Source organism: Neophocaena asiaeorientalis, unplaced genomic scaffold (genome assembly GCF_003031525.2).
Source record: "Neophocaena asiaeorientalis asiaeorientalis breed wild unplaced genomic scaffold, Neophocaena_asiaeorientalis_V1.1 scaffold461, whole genome shotgun sequence".
Classification (NCBI taxonomy): domain Eukaryota; kingdom Metazoa; phylum Chordata; class Mammalia; order Artiodactyla; family Phocoenidae; genus Neophocaena; species Neophocaena asiaeorientalis.
Genome location: NW_020173230.1, coordinates 2,417,194 through 2,438,424, shown reverse-complemented (window position 1 = coordinate 2,438,424; position 21,231 = coordinate 2,417,194). Strand labels below are relative to the sequence as shown.

The 21,231-nt window shown below is 40.1% G+C and overlaps 1 protein-coding gene across 2 annotated transcripts in view; it reads left to right on the top strand.

Annotated features, from left to right (window-relative positions):
• The window catches only part of ZCWPW1 (zinc finger CW-type and PWWP domain containing 1), a 30,170-nt gene that overhangs the window by 5,226 nt on the left and 3,713 nt on the right, over positions 1-21,231 (top strand). Inside the window, exons 3-15 of one of the 2 annotated variants that reach the window (XM_024745421.1) lie at positions 1,200-1,259; positions 2,063-2,316; positions 2,803-2,881; positions 3,993-4,083; positions 4,378-4,535; positions 4,851-4,973; positions 10,687-10,803; positions 11,539-11,659; positions 12,283-12,358; positions 12,766-12,870; positions 13,801-13,884; positions 14,489-14,555; positions 14,968-15,065. In XM_024745421.1, coding sequence (XP_024601189.1) covers positions 1,235-1,259; positions 2,063-2,316; positions 2,803-2,881; positions 3,993-4,083; positions 4,378-4,535; positions 4,851-4,973; positions 10,687-10,803; positions 11,539-11,659; positions 12,283-12,358; positions 12,766-12,870; positions 13,801-13,884; positions 14,489-14,555; positions 14,968-15,065 — 1,398 coding nt within the window. In that variant the 5' untranslated portion in view covers positions 1,200-1,234. Of the gene's footprint in view, positions 1-1,199; positions 1,260-2,062; positions 2,317-2,802; positions 2,882-3,967; positions 4,084-4,377; positions 4,536-4,850; positions 4,974-10,686; positions 10,804-11,538; positions 11,660-12,282; positions 12,359-12,765; positions 12,871-13,800; positions 13,885-14,488; positions 14,556-14,967; positions 15,066-21,231 lie in introns of those variants that run through there. The other variant, XM_024745422.1, reaches the window with a different exon arrangement.

The window sequence follows — 21,231 nt, the reverse complement described above, 5'->3', positions numbered from 1 at the left end:
CTTTTTTTTTTTTTTTTTTTTTTGCCTAGTATTACTTCCTTGTTCCTGCTCCCTTCTGCCTGTAAAAGTCTTTAATTTTGTATAGCTCCTTGGAGCTCCTGTCTATCTGGTAGATTGGATGCTGCCCAATTTGTGAATTGTTGAATAAAGCCAATAAGATCCTCAAAATTTACTCAGTTGAATTTTTTTTAATTTATTTTTTTTGGTTGCGTTGGGTCTTTATCACTGCACGCGGGCTTTCTCTAGTTGTGGTGAGCAGAGGCTACTCTTTGTTGCGGTGTGCGGGCTTCTCACTGCGGTAGCTTCTCTTGTTGCCAAGCACGGGCTCTAGATGGGCGGGCTCAGTAGTTGTGGCATGCAGGCTCTAGAGCACAGGCTCAGTAGTTGTGGTGCATGGGCTTAGTTGCTCCGCAGCATGTGGGATCTTCCCTCACCAGGGCTCGAACCCATTTCCCCTGCATTAGCAGGCGGGTTCTTAACCACTGTACCACCAGGGAAGCCCCTGAATTTTGTTTTTTAACACATCACTACCACTATCATTTCTACCTACTTACAAGTGCCTACCTCATGTTGCACATGGTTCTAGGCACTTAAAACACTAAGGATTGTTGCTGATCTTTAAAACAGCAACTTTTATTATCCTCCAGCATGTAATTGGCACTGCTGAGGAGTAGAATTGTAATCAAGAAGGCAGAAAATGTAGTTCAATTGTCCCAGGCAAAGAGACCCTGAACCCAAGAAGACAGGTAGAGGAGAAAGTTTAAAATCATGTTCGATCAGGGCTTCCCTGGTGGCGCACTGGTTGAGAGTCCGCCTGCCGATGCAGGGGACACGGGTTCGTGCCCCGGTCTGGGGGGATCCCACATGCGGTGGAGTGGCTGGGCCGCTGAGCCTGCGCGTCTGGAGCCTGTGCTCCACAACGGGAGAGGCCACGGCAGTGAGAGGCCCGCGTACCGCCAAAAAAAAAAAAAAAAAAAAAAAAATCATGTTCGATCAGCACTGTATAGCACAGGGAACTATATTCAGTATCCCGTGATAAACCATAATGATGAAGAATATGAAAAAGAATATATATAAGTTTAACTGAATCGCTTTGCTGTGCAGCAGAAATGAACAGAACATTGTAAATCAACTAGGCTTCAATAAAATTTGAAAAATCACGTTCAGAGTAGTAGCAGTTCATTTCTTTTTTCTAACAGAGGCATAAAGAAAAGTGTAGCTTCTGAGCTGAACGATGACAACCTTGCAGAGTAAAGAAGGTGAGTCAAGAGTCACTTTCCTCTTCTTTCTCAGCCGTTGGTCATCTGGACACCTTTCCCCCCAAAGGGAAGCTCAATTCACATGTACTTCATGTCCACTTTGTTAAAGTTACTACTTTCTAGACACTTTGAGTGAAATACATTTGACTTAGAAACAGTCTTGTTCAAGAAATGTATGAACTCGTAGGGAGAGAAGAGACATTTAGATATTTAAAACATAAATTTGAATGTGGTAAATGCCACAGGACAGGTACAAAGTATTATGGAAGCTCAGAAGAAAGTTACATTACTTATACCTGGGAGGATCAGTACAATTTTCATTGCATCGTTTGTAGATTTTGACTAGGTTTTTAAAAATCTCTCTAATTTCCCCTAAAATTTTGTGCAAAGTTAAAACAAGCAAATTAAAAAAAAATTCACATTTGAATAATTCAGCTTCCTGCATACTTATATTTATCACCTTTGACTTACTCCGTGGTTCTTAAACCTGGTAGTGCATTAGAATCATCTAGATAGCCTCGTAAAATTACGGATTCTTGGGCCTCACTTCAAACTACTTCATCAGAATCTTAGGGCAGGGATGAGAGGGTGGGGGGCTGGGAGGGTTGGGGAAGGAAGGCCTAGGAATCTGAATTTTTTAAATAATAATTTATTATTTTTTCATATTATAATATTTCATTATAATATTATTAATATTTCATATCCTGATAATTCTGATATGGTCAGTCAGTGGCAGTGTTTGGCAATTTCTGTGTTAGATTCTATATTTCATAAATTCCATTTGATGATCAAATTTCTTTCAGAATTCGGGAAGGGACCAAAGAAAACCTTTGCCCCACCTGCACAAAAACTGCATAGCCTGATGCCCTATAACCTTAACTCATCGAAGGAGGAGATCCTGGGAATCAGTTCCCCAGAGGCAGAGACCAGGCCACGCCTGCTAAAGGCCAGGTTAGAGAAGAAGAAGGAGAAAACAACCAAAGAGAATGGTACAGGCAGTGGCCAGGAGATAAAAGGAAAGGCTCAAGACAACAAGAAAGCAGAGAAGAAAGAAAAGGTAAAAATCACAATGATGGGCTCTAGTGGGACAGTTTCTCCTAGTCACCCAGCCTGGGCAAACAGGATCTTTTCATTTCAGAAGACACTTAAATATTTATAACATAAATTTGAATGTAGTAAATCCCACAGGGAAAGTTCATCCTGTAGTTTCAGTTTTTGATTTCTTTTTGGGGCTTCTATTTTCTTCTCTAAGAGGTAAAAAGTGTTTTGATGAAAGCGTTTAGCAGGGCATACTGGGCAGGGAGGGGCTGAGGTGGGATGGAGGTGAGAGTAGAAGTAGACAGAAATTTTATAAACTTTTTCCTTTTCTTTGACTCCTTTACTCCCAGGAGATCTGGGATAGAATTTATGGAATCCTTAGGTTGACTTTATGCTCTCAGTCTTGTGAACTTACTGCCTCATCTAAAGGAGGCTTCCTTGACGAGTCACAGAGGAGGACTGGGGAAAGATGAGCAGTTTTTCTCCCCTACCCTTCTCTCTGCAGGGAAAATCAACTCTTACAAATGCAGAATTTGAGGAGATTGTCCAGATTGTGCTACAGAAGTCCCTCCAGGAGTGCTTGGGTATGGCTTATAGTGAGAGTAAAAGAGTTTCAGTTTGGCAAAGAAATTGTTATCTGAGGGGTAGAATAAGTCGATAGCTTCTCTCCTTCCCTCCATCTTTCTAAGTAAGGAAATATTAGATGAGACTTTGAAATAGTTTTAAATACTGCATCTTCTATCAACAGGACTATAGCTAAACCACCTTAGACAGAGGGTACGACTTTTAGAAAAGTAGATTACATTGACTTCAGAATATAAAAGTAGTCTCATCTAGATTTTTAAAATGTAATTTAAATTTATTTCTATATGTTTACAGTCTTCATAGAAAAGATAAATTATTTTTCCCAGATTTGAAGAACTTAGTCTCCATCTCCATCTACCCTTGTATATTTCTGTTTCTAATACTGCTTTAACATATGCTCAGGAATTTGATTTTAGAATAAGGAACTCTATAGCATAGGTCGTGAGGCCTTCTCCATAAGGTCATGAGGCTAAGGACAGTGGTTTGACATTTTCAGCTGTTCTTAGGTATACTGCCATTCCTAGAGAAAGTTTGAGGAGCAAATGATATAAAACATGGTACATAAAATTTCTGTTATGTACACAAAATAAAATTAACATTACCTGGCTATCCTAGAATAGGCAAATCAATCTGGAAAGGCTTGCAGAAGGATATAGATTTGTAGTTTTTCCTGAGAATTAAAAAACTTGAAAGTTGGAACTTCCCTGGTAGCACAGTGGTTGAGACTCCACGCTCCCAATGCAGGGGGCCCGGGTTCAATCCCTGGTTGGGGAACTAAATCCCACATGCATGCCGCAACTAAGAGTTTGCATGCCACAACTAAGGAGCCGGTGAGCTGCAACTAAGTAGACGGTGAGCCACAGCTGAGGACCCTGCCTGCTGCAACTGAGACCTGGCACAACTAACTAACTAAATAAATAAATATTAAAAAAACTTGAAAGTTCTATGGTGTGGCAAAAGTCCAAAGGTAAGCTCTTCCAGGCAACTGATGGGAGATATTTTAATGAAAATTTACAGTTTGGAAATAATGGAGTAGCTGTTTTCTTTAATTGCTTCTCTGCTTATAGTATTTTGTTTTGGGAGGGATGGCATCTAGCCTCAATTTTGCAGAGTCTTCCTGTGCCCAGCCTACAAGATGTACCCAGTTAGACAAGGAACCAGGAATTGCTTCTTCTACTACTGATAATAATAATGCTGATGGGTAAGTTTATCCCAGTGAGGCGAGTTGATCACAGGGTAGACTTAATATTGATAAATGGTTATCCATCTATCTATCTATATAGTCATTTTTCATATCTCTATAGCTTTCTCTCATCTCAGGAAAGATACTTGAGTTGAGTTGGGAAAAATAGGCCAGTAGATGGATAAAATGACTTCAGGAGGCCATAGAGAGCTTACAATTCTTGTCCTCCTAACTTTTATCCTTGGGTTTTTTCAAAAGAGGGGTACTACAAATTGCCCCTTTATACCTTTTAATTAAAAATCTTTTTTGCAGAGAGAGGGTAGTGGTACCGCATATTCTAGAGATTTCAGCCTCTCAGGAAGGTGGAGTAATCCCTGAGATAAAGACATCTAAGCCAGGCCAGCCAGATCCTGCACCCTCTGAGAAGAAATTCAATAAACTCTCCTTAAGCAAAAGAAAGAAGGCTGCTCGTAAGTATAGTCAGATACATTTTGACACCTGGCTCAAGTACTTACTCCATGAAATTAGGGAATTGGACAGTGGGCATACTGAGAATTTTCAGCCCAAGACTTGAAACTGTTGAGCTATGATTCTTCTTCCTTCTTTAACTGACCTCTACTATCTACAAAGATTCTCTTCTTCATCTCCCTACCCTACAACTTTTTTTTTTTTTTTTTTTGCGGTACGCGGGCCTCTCACTGTTGTGGCCTCTCCTGTTGCGGAGCACAGGCTCCGGACGCGCAGGCTCAGCGGCATGGCTCATATGTTTTCTTTTATCTTCCCAGAAAACGAGAAAATGGAGAAAGCCCAAAGTGGACATGAGCACAGGCAGAAAGACCAACTGAAGAAAACAGTTCAGGATCATTCTCAGATCAGGGACCAACAAAAAGGAGAGGGAAGTGGTTTTGGTGAGTTGAGCCATGGTTTGAAAAACCTACCTTGGGCTTGAAAATTGGAGGTGGAGGAGAGAGGTAAGGGTTAGGATGTTAGAGGAAATTCTGCAAAGACTATAATTTATCCCTCACAGCTGCTTGTTAGAGGATATGGTGCTGAGGAAGAGAGAGAACTATTTCATTCATTCAGTTATTAAGTCATATAATCCACAGGTGTTTGGTGCTTGCTAAATTCTAGGCATTTTAAGAGGTACTGAGTAAATGCAGAGGAAACAAATATAAGCCTGTCCCGCGCGAGAGAAGCTTGTGAGGAAGGCCAACAAGAAAGCTACAAATTGGGAATAATCCTGGAAAAGTTTCCAAGAAAAAGATATCACTTGAGCCCGATCTTGAAGTATAATTTAGTCAGACAAACTAAGGTGGGAATGGGGGTCAGAGTGATAATTATTGGCAGAGTAATGGAGGAGGGCTAATGTTTGTAGCTTTTGGGTATTTTGGGGAGTAGGAGGTTGTAGGGATGGGGGAGATAAGGTTAGAGGCAAGTAAGCCCCAGATCTTAAAGGACCTTACAAGTCAGGCTAAGGAAGTTGGATTTTATTTTAAAAGTAAAGAGGAACGATTGACATTAAGTAGGCAAAACTTGATAAGATTTGCATTTTAGAAAGCTTGCTCTGACACTAGCATGGAAGATGGATTGGCAGGAGAAAGACTAGATCCATAGAAATAATTATCCAGGCAAGGAAGACAGACAATAGTAGTGAAGAGGAAGAGATAAAATTGAGATCCTTAGGACGCAAGATCAATATGATACGATTGCTGCTGGGTATGAGAGCTGAAGAAGAGTGAGGCCTTTAGGATGGTCCTGTTTTCCGGCATGAGTGACTGAGTAGATGAAGAATCATGATCTGAAGTGGAAAATATAGAAGAAAGAGCAAGTGGAAGATGATGGATTGAGCTTTGCCTGAGTTAGGGGGTCTGTGATGAGATTTAGAGCTCAAGAAAGGGGTCTGGGCTCTCAGAGATACAGATTCGGGAGTCATCTGCATCAATAGGAATAGATGAAATTTTCCAAGAAGAGGGTGTAGAGTGAAAAGGGAACATTGGATAAAAACCCTGGGGGAGCATAATGTTTAGGGTTGAGCAGAGGAAGAGGTACCCAGGGAGAAAGCTAAGAAGAACTAAGAGAAAGCTCAGAAAGGTAGGAGGAAAACTAGGAGAGTGTGGTATCACAGATTCCAGGGGAGGAGAGAATGTCAAGAAAGAGGGAGTGTTTAACCATGTTAAATGCTACTACAGAGATAACAAAAAGAATAAAGATTTGAAAATCAACAGATATCACAATTAGGAAATCATTAGGGTTGATTAGAGCAACCATAGGGGTTGGTGACGGTGAATGGCAAGTTATTGTTGGTTGAAGAATAGATACTTTTTTCAATTAGTTTAAATGTGAAAACTAGGAGGGAAAAAATAGTAAATAAAGGGGAGTGGGTGTAAAGTAGATGGAAGATTTTTCTTTCTTTTTTTTTTTAGCTTTCTTTTAAAAGAAAGATACTTGCCCTCTTTATTGTCAGCATATTTATATGCTGAGGGAAAATTGTTTATAGAGAGGGAGAGATTAAGGAAGAGAATGAGAAGAGAACCAGAGGGTTTATTTTGAGTCCGAAAGGACCCAGCCTTTCAGATTGGATGGAGGGAAATAAGGATGCATATAGATTTATTTATTCTTTTAACAATAGTTTTTAATGCCTTATATTATATGCCAGGCATTGTGCTGGGTACTAGAAATATATTAGTGAACAAAATAGATAATCCTTGCTGTCATAGAATTTACAGTTTTAGTGTGCTAGATAGATAACAAACAAATACATTGTGTGAAATAACCTTGGTAATATTGGGAAATTTTAGTATGATAAATAAAATAGATCATACAATATATTAGTATGTTTAAAATTTTGAAAATAAGTAGACTTAATCTGGGGGAAAACAGGCTTGCACCAAAAAAGAAAAAAACCCAAAAACCAGAACCCTAAGATTAAGGAACAGTGGACTAAACAGTCAGCTGGTGTCTAATAGGCATGCGTGTATATATATATATAATTTGGATTATAGAAGAATAATATGGTTTGTACATACTGGAAAGAAAACTCTAGGAAGACTATGCAGGTACGAAACAAGGTAGTCTAGGGCAGTAAACCACTCCTCGTGTTGTAATGACATGGCAATCAGTATAAAGAGCTGGAGGTATAAGTCTAATTTGGGCAGTCGGGTGTGGTCTGGGTAGTAGTGTTCCATCTGTAACTCTCAGTATTAAGACGAGGGATAGATTTTAGACTGGGAGATGGAATTTCACTCCTTTTGGCAGTGCTCGTGAGTTGAATTGTGGTTGTAGTGACTGTGTAAGCCTCTTCCTATTAATGAACCACTCTTCCTATTTTTCACAGTTGCCATGGAGAGGTGGGTGCTCCTGGAGCAGGAAGTAGAAAGGGAGTATCCAGTAAATAAAATTTGCATTAAGTTCTGTGAAGGGAAGGAAAAGAATGTCATGAGAGGAGAGGGTGGAGACCAAATTAAGATTGGGTCAGCTAGAGAAAGCATTTGTAAGGAAATAACATTTAAGCTGAAACCTGGAGCAAGACTAGAAGTTAGCGAAGTGGAGCATAGGAGACAGTTTTAGGTAAGGTGGAGATTGTCTTACTCCAGGTACTAAAAGAAAGCTGGTATAATTGGGATTCAGAGAGCAAGGGAAGCAAGGCTGGAAAGTGGCTCTGGGTAAATGTAAGGAGGTAGGCAGTGGCTAGATCAAAGACCATGTTACAAAGTGAGAATTTTATCTTAAGTGTAGTGGGAAGCCCCTGGTAGGTTTTAATCAGGGAAGTGACATCATCAAATTGATGTTTTAAAAGTACCCCTTTGGTGATTAATTGGAGAATGGAGTATGGGGAGACAAGAGTAGACCAGCTAGGAAGTTAGTGCTAGGATTAGATATTTTGGTGGCTTGGATTAGGATGATGAAGGAGACAAGAAGTGAATGGTTTTAAGATATATTTTAGAGGTAAAATTATCAGAACTTGGTAATGAGCTGGATATTGGGAGGTGAGAGAGAGGAGAGGGTTTGTCAAAGATGATTGGCTTCTGGCTTGAGCAGTTATGTGAAAGGAGGTGGGAAAAGACAGTTCTGTAGGATAAGATCAAGCATTTGGATTTGGGCCCATTAGGTTTGAGATCGTTGTGAGACATCCAGATAGAGATACCAAAGAGCAAGATGGCTATAGGAACCGGGAGCTCAGAACAGAGGCTGTTAACGTACTTCTGTGTGTTGTCAGGTGTGAAAGTGGATTTCAAAGCTGAGGGAATGGATGAGCCGGCCTCAGGAGAAAGTGCAGCATGGGGAGTGAAGACCCATGATTAGGCTTTGGAACTCCAACTGAGGGATTTAGAGATTGGACAGAGAGCGAGGAGAATTCAGAAAAAGAGACTGAGGAGGGAGTTACCAGAAAGATGGGATGGGGAAACGGGAGAATGAGGGATCACAGAACCCAAGAAAGCTAGTGTTTCAGGAAGGAGCAGTCAACTGAAATGCTCTTGACCTGTGTCTGTGACATCAGCCTTCATTATCACAGAGCCACATCATGAGCCTCAAACACTGTTTCCAAACACCTCTTCTTTCTAAGTTGCTTGAGAGGAAACTTTAAGGAACTGTATGTCTTTAAAAACTGTCATTGGAAAGTTCATCCTAAACCATAAATATCTAGTTTTATAGCATTAGGATGATTTTCCCCCACTCATTTCCTCTTTAATATTCATTATTTTTACAACCACCATTTATTTGATTGATCTCTGTTCACTTTTATGGTCTCTGGCCCTTTCCCCTACTCTTTTTCTAGTCTTTCCAGGTCACCTCTGTAAACATCCAAAACTATCATTGGAAACTGTCTTTCAGACTAATATATCATTCTCAACCAGTACTTTATTCCTCAAAATAAAGTAATTGAGAAGGTGATCCATAATATGAGATATTGTGAAGGGACCCAAATGTAAGCCAACTGCTTTTCTGAGGGATGATTTTGGTGGGATGGAGGGCATCCCTTATGTTTCGGCATTCAAGGTAAAATTTGACAGTGGGCGAGTGAACTAACTAGAGAAACATATTGGTTGATATTGTTAGCTGTGAATATAATACCTAGGTGGCTGGTCAGTGATTTTTCTCTAGCAATGCTCAGTCAAATGAGTATAGGCACAGAAAAAGGAGAATGGGTTCATTCAGAATTGTGTTTGCTAGCTGGGCGGGAGGAAGGACAGAGGGAAAGGGAGTTGTTGATGTCTGCAAGAGAATCTAAGGAAATCAAACCTGCGTAAGTACAGAGTGAAGAAAAATAATTAATCTTAATTGCTACTAGATTGAGAGAAAGGTAGGGGCCAGTGGATTAGAGATCTAGATAAACTGAAAGTTGCCACAGGGGTCTTGGAGCAAGTAAGGTGGAAGAATGGGGCATTTTTATCAGAGAGGGGTTTAGATAAGTGGTTCAGAGGAGTACGCGGTCCCTGCAGATGACTGGGTGTGGCATGCAGGGTGGGAGTGGGTTCCTGAGGTGAGGGGGTGACTGAGGTGGCATGGAGGAGAACATACGGGGTGCCTTGTGAGTTTACTCCTGTGGCTGTAGTGGTCATCTACGAGGGCAGGAGGTGGAGAGGAGAAGACTGAACCAGATGCCAGCCTCGTGACAAGGGTGATGAGAGGGCAGTGTAGTCCCATGGCATAGACCTCGAGGGAGGAAGGGTTTTATAGGAGGGAGGATAGTAATGGTCTGCACGTGTCAATGGGGAGTAAGGATGATGCTGACCCCACTTTCTGGCGTGGGGTATGTGAGAAGGACAGGCTCTTCTTAGAGGGCTTCAGCGGTGGGGTGGGGTCGGGTTGGGGCAGTGTCATTAGCACATCACCAGATTTCAGAAAGGAGGCAGAATTTCAGAGAAGAGATTGAAGACATGTGGACTTTTGTTGCTTTTGTTTGGAATCCCAAAGACTATAGTGGAAGAGTTTGGGAGGGAGAGAGGAGAGGCTGTGTGGGACGTTGGGTCAACTTAGAAGATGTGGGGGTAGAGAAAGGTGGGGATGAGAGTTTGGAAGGTAATGGATAAAAGGAGTGTTTGGCCATTGAGCACAGCCTGAAGTAAACAGTTTGAGAAACGATAGGCTTAAACCTGTCTTTTGGAGAGGGGTGAACTCAGGGCTGTTGGTCCCAAAGGCTGCAACTTGGTGATTTGGTGTCAGGTTAATTTGTTGAGGTTGAAACAGGAACTCCAGATGCTGTGCACAAAAGAGGTGCTGGTTAGTTCTTCAGAAGAACTTTTTAGTAGTGACATGCCCTCAGAGAAATGAGGCACTAGCCAGAAATATGCCAGACAACCTTTTTAAGAACTGTCAATACAGGAAACACTCCTTTCTGCCTTGGGGGAGGAGAGATGATAGCATGGTATAGGAGAAAGATTGAGATGTGAGACCTGGGCTCTAAGTTCAGCTTTGCCACCAATTTAGACTGATCTTTAGCAGTCAGTTATCCCCTCTGAGCTTTTGGTTTTACCATTTATAAATTAGGGATTGGATGAGCTGATCTCTAAGGCTTTGTGATTCTGGCAGAGGTGGTGGTGGCAGCCACCACCTTTAATTAAATTGAAGAAGGAAGAACATATTTTTGTGTCTCTTATATCAGGCTTTTTCCTGTGACAGGTCAATGTCTAGTCTGGGTCCAGTGTTCCTCCCCAAACTGTGAGAAATGGAGGCGGCTACGTGGGAACATTGACCCCTCAGTCCTCCCAGATAATTGGTCCTGTGACCAGAATACAGGTAGAATGGAGTGGAAATTTTTTTTTTTCAGTTTTTATTGTTCGTCCCTTTCTTTCCCTGCTTCCATCCTTTAGATTAAATATGACAAAAGTATAGTTAGGACTCCAGGGGTCCTTGTAGTTAGCGTTTGGGGAGAGAGAGGGATCTTGCTGTCATGACAAGATGAATCTGGCATAAAGGGCTAGAGGAAGACACCCTGAAAAGCTGTGTTGTGAGGAGAGTCCTGGAATCTAAACATATGTTCTGAGTGAATTCCATCTTCTTCAGCATTGGTTTGAGCCTGTCAATCTGATTAGATTGTTGGTATTGGGTTGGCAGATAGGAAGGGACATGGGATGTATGGGGAAAAGCCAGTGAGAGAGATTCAGTGTCTTAGAATTCTAGAATGTTTGAAACTCCTTGAAAGAGATTATGAAGCTCTAGTCTAGCCCAACTATTTTACAGATGAGAAAACAGAATATCAGAGAAATTACCTTCATGATGTTACACTGATGGAAGCAGGGTCAGACTCGTGGGATGTAGGTAGAAGTTTGGAGTCTCTTTCTACAGAGCATAACGAGGCAACTCTCCTACTTCTCCAGGCTCTGGCTGCATTTCCTTCATGGGTCTCCCAGGTGTCCTTTTGGTCCTACCTGCTGCATATACCAATTTCTTCTTGTCCTCTCCTCTGCCCTCATCCAGATTTTCACCTTATGAGGCTCTTTCCGTCCCTTCATTCCTCCTCTCTTTTGGCAGATTTGGAGTATAATCACTGTGATATCCCTGAGGAGACCTGGACAGGGCAAGAGAATGAAGTGGCCTATGCCTCCTACATCCCAGGATCCATCATCTGGGCCAAGCAATACGGTTACCCCTGGTAGGGCGCTATGGCAGAGTCAGAGCACCCTTCATGAACTTGGGAGTGGTAGATTCAAGCAGGGAGGGAAGGAAATGGAAGGAATTTATAATGGAGATGATACCTGCCTTAGAAAGAGCATGGGTGAGGGAGAATATAAAGTGCTAAGTTGGAGGCTTTGAAAGAACCTGTTTTCTAGAGGTTTCACGATGGAGGTGGTATCTCCCTGGAAAAAAGGGTCGGACAGTTCTACCCTGGGTGGGTAGAAAGAGAAGAGTGGCTCTAAGATATTTTTTTAGACATTGGGAAATGAGAGATATACGAAGTAAAGAGAACAAGGAAGGGTGGAATAGCTTCTTTTTTGGAGATGTCCCTAGTCAAAAGATTTTGTTCTCAGGGTTGCCAGAAGGCCTAGAAGGATAAGGTATTTTTACTAGGAAGATTCTGAGCTTCTTTGTACATTGATGGAAGTCACTTCAATCATTTGGTAGTGACCACTGTGGAGGGTTGACAGAGGGGTCTATTTTGGGGGTCCTTTATTTGCAAAACATATTGCCCTTTTATGTACATGTATATTGATGAGTTTGTGTTCTGTTCACCTAACCCCTTCTCTTCCATCCCCTACACCCATCTGTCTTCTCCAGGTGGCCAGGCATGGTAGAATCTGATCCTGACCTGGGGGAATATTTTCTTTTTGCATCTCATCTTGATTCCCTGCCGGTGAGTTCTCCTGATTCAGGGTGGGTAGGTGCTCAGGCCAAAGTAATGAACAAATCCATCCTAACAGATGTACAGAGTTAGAAATATAGACATAGCCAGCAGACACAAGCAGAAACAGATTCTTAGCTAGAGTGACAAAAAGATATAGAAACACATTTGTATCTAATTAAAATTTATTCATTACTAGGACATTCATGTTTTGATAAATATGCTTTGGTTAGGACTCCTGAGGTCAGGATGGAAGAACAATGGAATGAGGTGGGATATGTGGGTCCGGTTTAAAGGAACAGAGAAGGCCCTGCCCCTCCTTCCTTGTAAATCCTCAGTTCTTCTCCTGCCTTTTCTGGCTAGAGGGCCAAAGCAAGAAGAAGGACAAGAGTCTATAACAGAACCATCTTTTATTACAGTCCAAGTACCATGTGACATTTTTTGGAGAAACAGTCTCTCGTGCTTGGATCCCAGTCAACATGCTAAAGAACTTCCAGGAGCTATCCCTGGAGTTAGCTGCACTGGTGAGTAACCCTCAGGGGTCAGTTGTGATATAGGGAACTTGAAAAACTAAATCTTCTCTTTATTAAACCTGATTTCTCCCAGGGGAAGCTGTGTGAGGAGAAAGTGCATATCTGACCAAGTATGCAAGGGTGAGGTTATTCATGAGGTACACGTCTTTCTACCAGGATTGCAGCAGGATAATGATTTTTCTTAGTCTCTTTCCCTGTCTGCAGATAGAGGGCCTTCCTAAAGACCATGGTTTTCTACAGTTTAGCCAAAGCAGGTGTGATAGAAATGAAGGCACAGATTAACTTGGGATTTCTCAGCCTCGACACTTGACATTTTGGGCCAGATAATTTTTTGTTGTGAGGGGATTCCTAGGCATTGTAGGAGGTTTAGCAGCATCCTTGGCATCCTACTGGCATCTAGCCAGTAGGACCCCTAACCCTAGCTGTGACAACCAAAAAATTGTCTCTAGACATTGCCAAATATATTCTGGGGGGGTGGAAATCTCCCCTGGTTGAGAACCACTGAATTAACTAAATAATATTTCTTCCCTATAATCAGTTTGGGCTTGATGAGCCTTGCAAATGAGCAGAGGTTTAGGAGCTCAGGGACCTTAGAAAATCAGGCAGTGAGTACTAAATCAAGCAGCTGGATCTAAAGAAACTTGTGAGAAGCTTAGAAGTACAGTCATCTGAACTCCTTTAATTTTGCCTTTACAAATTTCCATGGGCTTTACTTTGGAGAGGACACCAAAATGTTGGTTGAAAATTTTACTAGGAATTGATGAAAGGTTTGTTTGGGTATAAGACGGGATTGTGTCTCTGAGCTCAAAAGATTAAGAATAGGAGTATCATATCAATACCAGAAACTGGAAATAAATGTAAAGATAATGTCTGGTGAGTAGCAGTTTGTTGGAGTTACCTTTCTGAAATCTTTCATTTCAGAAAAAGTGCAGGAATAAGGACTTCAGCCAGAAACTGGGGGCAGCCCTGATGATGGCTCAAGAGGCAGAGCAGATCAGTATTCAGGTGAGCAAGTTTAGATCACATACCTGCTTCTCTTTGGGACTTGGGACACAAAGCAAGTTATGCATTTCCTACTGAAGAAAACCGGCTGTCCTTCCCCATTACACAGTCTTAGTCCTAGAACTAGTCTTTTCTTCCCAGGCCAGCTTCCCTTGATGCCTTAAATCATCCATTCTTTTCCCTACCCTTGGACAAATGGGATCTTTTCTCAGTCCAAACAGGGACTGTTAGTAGGGGGAATCCCACCAACCTATTTAACTTCGAGTCTCAGATGTATGTACCTTATCTTCTCTCTTATATGGAGTCAGTTTTTACCCTCAGATTCTGCTTTTGGGTGGGGTAGAGAATGACAGTGAATTTCCCCTTCCCAGTTATTAACTGAATTATAAACAAACTGGAAAAAGAAGTTATAATAATATTGTATATTATAATATTATAACATTATAATAGTTAAGCTCTACAAAATCTAGATAGAAAGTATGAAATTTCAAGTGAAAATGGTATGGAATATTAATACAAATTCTATAACTAAAAACCTTGAAGATAGAGGACAAAAATAGCCCCTAGGAGAGTAGTAGATGATGCTTTTGTTTCTTGGTTCCCTCAGGAGCGGGTTAACCTGTTTGGTTTCTGGAGCCGATACAGTGGATCTGACTACAGTGGGGAAGGAAAAGGTAGGATAAGTAGGAGGTTAAAGACTAGAGAAAGAGGGAAGGGATTCCTTCATGAGGGCAGCAACTGAAGCTTTTATTTTATATCCAATATCATCAACCTAGTTCTGGATTCTATAATAGGAGGCTCTTCATGAATGCCATTGACCAAGTGTCCAGGATGGATGGATGCACAGATGGGTAGAGAGAGGAATGGAGAAAAAAAGGGAGTAGGGAGGGAGGGTGCATGTTGAATAGTGACAGGACTTTGAAAAGGGTGGAACCATGATAATCTAGGATCAGATTTCGTGGAGAAAATGTGACTTGGACCTGAAAGGCAGAATTAGAAGACTGATTCTCTGGGATCAGCTCCACTAACTCATCACCTATTTTATCGGATAAATTATTTAGCCTTTCCTTCCTATTCCTGTTCTAGACGTAATGCTCTCTGGGGCTAACAGCTTAGATTCCTGCTTGGAGAAAGAAGAGGAAGAGTCAGAGTTGGAGGAAGAGGAGGAAGAGCAACAAAAAAAAGTAAGATTGATCTTGGGGATTCCTTTTAGGAGATTGCTGTAGGCCATCTGGTTAGCATGGATTTATATTTTCTAAGGAACCGTCCTGTCCCTGCATCAGAGTAGCCCTGACTGGCTGGCTGGTTTTATCTCTTAGAGGGTCTTCAGGGAAGGAGAGTCTCCTCTTTCCTCAGTTATTCTCTCTAATATCTCATATCTCTAGGAACTTATCTTTTGATTACAATCTCAGTTCCTATTGTAGTTCTTTGGTTCCTACTGGAGCAATTTCAGGGAATAGCAGGTTGCCTCTCTTCACTGTCCTTTCTTCCCTTTGTGAACACTTAGGATATTCATTATTTTATTTCCTTAGTCTGTTTTCAGGCATATGAAATACATATATTTTTCATATTTAAAGACTTTTTAAGAGCAGTTTTTTGTTCACAGGAAAACTGAGAAGAAGGTACAGAGAGTCCCTGTGTACCTCCTGCCCTCACACATGTATAGCCTCCTCTGTTATCAACATCCCACCAGAGTGGTGCATTTGTTTACAGTTGCTGAACCTACATTGACACATCATAATCACACAAAGTCCATAGTTTACATTAGGACTCACTCTTGGTGTTGTACATTCTATGGGCCTGGACAAATATATAATGACACATATCCATCATTATGGTATCATACAGAGTATTTTTACCACCCTAAAAATTTTGTGTGTTCCATTTACTCATCCCTTTTCTCCCATACCCCTTAACCACTGACAACCACTGATTTTTTTTTTACTGCCTCCATAGTTTTGCCTTCTCTGAAATACCACATAGTGGGAATCATACAGTATGTGTAACCTTCTCAGACTAGCTTCTTTTGCTTACAGCTATGCATTTATGATTCCTCCATGTATTCTCATGGCTTGATAGCTCATTTATTAATTTTTTTTGGCTGAATAATACTGTATTTTTCTGGATATACCACAGTTTATTTATACATTCACCTACAGAAGGACATCTTGGTTGCTTCCAAGTTTGAGCAATTATGGATAAAGCCACTATAACTATGGTTTTGTGGGAACATAAGTTTTTAACTCCTTTGGAGTAAATATTAGGGAGCTTAATTGCTGGATTGTATGGTAAGAGTATGTTTTGTTTTGTAAGAAACCATCAAACTGTCTTCCAAAGTGGCTGTACCATTTTGCATTCCCACCAACAATGAATGAGAGTTCCTATTGCTCCACATCCTTGCTGGCATTTGGTATTGTCAGTGTTCTGGATTTTGGCCATTTTAATAGGTGTGTAGTGGTATCTTGTTGTTTTAATTTGCATTTTCCTGATGACATATGATGTGGAGCATCTTTTTATATTCTTATTGGCCATTTGTATATCTCCTTTGGGTGAGATATCCATTAAGGTGTGTGGCCCATTTTTAAATTGAGTTGTTTATTTTCTTATTGTTGAGTTTTATGAGTTCTTTGTATGTTTTATTTTATTTTTTATTTTATTGAAGTATAGTTGATTTATAATATGTTAGTTTCATATGTGTACAGTGATTCAGTGCCATATATATATATTCTTTTTCAGATTCTTTTCCCTTATAGGTTATTACAAAATATTGTGATATATAGTAGGTCCTTGTTGGTTATCTATTTTATATATAGTAGTGTATATATGTTAATCTCAACCTCCTAATTTATTCCTCCCCTCTTTCCCCTTTGGTAACCATAACTTTGTTTTCTATGTCTGTGGGTCTGTTTCTGTTTTGTAAATAAGTTCATTTGTCTTTGTTTATTTTAGATAATAGTCCTCTATCGTGAGTCTTTTTTTTTTCGGTACGCGGGCCTCTCACTACGTGTGTGGAGCACTGCACAGGCTCCGCACACGTAGGCTGAGCAGCCACAGCCCATGGGCCCAGCTGCCCCGCGGCATGTGGGATCCTCCCGGACCGGGGCACGAACCCGTGTCCCCTGCATCGGCAGGCAGACTCCCAACCACTGCGCCACCAGGGAAGCCCCTCAATTATTTCTTTTATGGATTGTGCCTTCAGTGTTGTACATAAAAACTCATTGCCATACCCAAGGTTATCCAGATTTTCTCCTGTGTTATCGTCTAGCAGTTTTATAGCTTTACATTTTACACTGGGATCTATAATACATTTTGAGTTAATTTTTGTGAGGGGTATAAGGTTTGTGCCTAGATTAATTTTTTTGTGGTTCCACCACTATTTGTTGAAAAGACTATCTTTGCTTCATTGTATTGCCTTTGCTTCGTTGTTAAAGATCAGCTGACTATATTTATCTGGGTCTGTTTCTGGGCTCTCTAGTCTGTTCCATTGACCTATTTGTCTGTTCTTTTACCAATACCACACTGTCTTGATTACGGTAGCTTTACACTAAGTCTTGAAGTTAGATGGGGTCCCTCCCCCAACTTTGTCCTTCTCTTTCAATATTGTATTGGCTATTCTAGATCTATTGTTTTTCCATATAACTTTAGAATCAGTTTGTTGATATCCACAGAATAACTTGCTGGGATTTTGATTTAAGTTACATTGATTCTATAGATCAAGCTGGGAAAAACTAACATCTTGACCACATTGAATCTTCTTATCTACAAACATGGACTATTTCTCCATTTACTTAGTTTTTCATTGATCTCATTCACTGGAGTTTTGTAGTTTTCCTCATATAGACCTTGTTTATATTTTGCTAGATTTATACCTAATTATTTAATTTTTTTGGTGCTAATATGAATGGTATATAAATGTATTTTTAAATATCAAATTCCATTTTATATTGCTGGTATGTAGAAAAGTGATGAACTTTTGTATATTAACCTTGTGTCCTGCAACCTTGCTATAATCACTTATTAGTTCCTAGAGTTTTTAGTTGATACTTTTGGATTTTCTACATAGATAATCATGTCACCTGCAAACACAATTTCATTTCTTCCTTCTCAGTCTCTATACCTTTTATTTCCTTTGTCTTATTGCATTAGCTTGAACTTCCACTATGATGTTGAAAAGGAGTGGTGAGAGGGGACATCCTTGCCTTATTCTTGATCTTAGTGGGAAAGCTTCTAGTTTCTCACCATTAAGTGTGATGTTAGTTGTAGGTTTTGTGTATATATTCTTTATGAAGTTGAGGAAGTTCCTCTCTATTCCTTATTTACTGAGAGTTTTTTTTTTTTTTTTACTGAGAGTTTTTATTATGAATGGGTGTTGGATTTTGTCAAATGCTTTTTCTGCATCTATTGATAGGATCACATGATTTTTCTTTCTTAGCTGTTGATGTGATGGATTACATGAATTGACTTTCGAATGTTGAACTAGCCTTGCATGCCTTGGATAAATCTCACTTGTTCATGGTGTATAATTCTTCTTATACATTGTTGGATTTGATTTGCCTAATACGTTGTTGAGGATTTTTACATCTCTTCATCAGACATATTGATCTATAGTTTTCTTTTCTTGTAATGTCTTTGTCTGGTTTCGGTATTAGGGTAATGCTGGCCTCATAGAATCAGTTAGGAAATACTCTCTGCTTCTATCCTCTGAAGGAGATTATAGAGAATTGGTATAATCTGTTCACTAAATGTTTAGTAAAATTCACTGTGAACCCATCTGGGCCTGGTGCTTTCTGTTCTAGAAGGATATTAATTACTGATTCAATTTATTTATTAGATATAGGCCTATTCAAGTTGTCTATTTCTTCTTGTGTGAGTTTTGGCAGATTGTGTCTTTTAAGGAAGTGGTCCGTTTCATCTTGGTTATCAAATTTGTGGGCATAACATTCTTTGTTGTATTCCTTTATTAGTCTTTTAATATCCTTGGGATCTATAGTGATGTCGCCTCTTTAATTTCTGATATTAATTTGTTTCCTCTCTCTTTTTTCTTAGTTAGTCTACCTAGAGGCTTATCAATTTTATTGATCGTTTCAACGAACCAACTTTTAGTTTTGTTGATTTTTTTCCTATGGATTTCCTGTTTTCAATTTCATTGATTTATGCTCTAATTATATATTTTCTTCTGCTTGCTTTGGATTTAACTTGCTCTTTTTCTAATTTTTCTGGTTTCCTAAGGTTGAAACCTACATCATTGATTTTAGATCTTTCTTTTTTTCTAATATATCATTCAATGCTATAAATTTCCCACTAAGCACTGCTTTCACTGCATCCCACAAATTTTGATAAGTTGTATTTTCATTTTATTTAGTTCAATACATTAAAAAATTTCTCTTAAGATTTCTTCTTTGACCTATGTTATTTAGAAGTGTGTTGTTTAATATCCACGTGTTTTGGGATTTTTCCAGTTATCTCTCTGTTAATTCCATTGTGGTATAAAAGCAGACATAGTATGATTTCTATTCTTTTTTTTTTTTGCCGGCTCTCGGTCTTCATTGCTGTGCATGGGCTTTCTCTAGTTGTGGCAAGCGGAGGCTTCTCATTGCAGTGGCTTCTCTTGTTGCAGAGCACAAGCTCTAGGCACACAGGCTTCAGTAGTTGTGGCGAGTGGGCTGTAGAGCGCAGGTGCAGTAGTTGTGGCGCACGGGCTCAGTTGCTCCATGGTATGTGGGATCTTCCCGGACCAGGGCTCGAACCCGTGTCCCCTGCACTGGCAGGCGGGTTCTTAACCACTGCACCACCAGGGAAGCCCCTGATTTCTATTCTTTTAAAGTTGTTAATTTGTATTTTATGGCCCAGTGGTCAGTCTTGTTGAGTGCTCCGTGTGAGCTTGAGAAGAATGTGTATTCTGCTGTTGTTGGATAAAGTAGTCTATAGATGCCAGTTATATCTAGTTGATTGATGGTGTCGTTGAGTTCAACTGTGTCCTCACTGATTTTCTGCCTGCTGAACCTGTCGATTTATGATAGAGGGTTGTTGAAATTTCCAGCTATGATTGTGGAATCAACTATTTCTCTTTGCAGTTCTGTCAGTTTTTGCCTCATGTAGTTTGGTGTTCTCTTGTTAGGTGCATACACTTTAAGGATTGTTATGTGTTCTTGGAGAATTAACCCCTTTATCATTATGTAATGCCCTTTTTTATCCCTGATAACTTTACTTGCTTTGAAGTCTGCTCTGTCTGAAATTAACATATAGCTACTCCTGCTTCCTTTTTTTTTTGTTTGTTTGGTTTTTTTTTTGCAGTACGCGGGCCTCTCACTGTTGTGTCCTCTCCCGTTGCGGAGCACAGGCTCTGGACACGCAGGCTCAGCGGCCATGGCTCACGGTCCCAGCCGCTCCGCGGCATGTGGGATCTTCCCGGACCAGGGCACGAACCCGTGTCCCCTGCATTGGCAGGTGGACTCTCAACCACTGCGCCACCAGGGAAGCCCACTCCTGCTTTCTTTTGATTAGTGTTAGCGTGGTATATTTTTCTGCATCCATTTACTTTTACAATCTATATGTGTCTTTATATTTAAAGTGGGGTTCTTGTAGACAATATATAGTTGGGTCTTGTTTTTTGATCCATTCAGACAATCTGTGTCTTTTAATTGGTCATTTTAGACAGTCATTTAGACTGTTGATGTTCAAAGTAATTATTAATACAGTTGTATTATTATCTACAATATTTGTTACTGTTTTCTATTTGTTGCCCTTGTTCTTTCTTCCTACTTTTGTCTTCCATTCTTTTTTTGCCTTTTGTGGTTTTGATTGAGCTTTTATATGATTCCATTTTCTCCCCTTCCTTAGCATATTAGGTAAGATTTTTTTTTTTCCTTTGGCTTCTTTCAGGACTTTAATTTTCTGTAGTTTGAAAATAATATGCCTTGGTGTGACTGTTTGGCATTTATCCTTCTTGGTATTCTCTGAGCTTCCTGGATCTGTGGTTTGGTGTCTGACATTAATTTGGGAAATTCTCAGTCATTATTGTTTTCAATATTTCTCTTTTTCTTGTCCTTCTGGTATTCCCATTACACATATCTATACATTCTGTAGTCACCCTACAATCTTTGGATATTGCATTCTTTCTTCCAGTCTTTGTTCTCTTTGATTTTCAGTTTTGAAGGTTTCTTTTGAGATATCCTCAAGTTCAGAGATTCTTTCCTCAGCTGTGACCAGTCTACCAATAAGCTCATCAAAAGCATTCTTCATTTTAGTTACAGTGTTTTTGATCCTCAGCATTTCTTTTTGATTCTTTCTTAGGATTTCCATCTCTTTGCTGACATTGCTCATCTGTTCTTGAATGCTGTCTACTTTAGC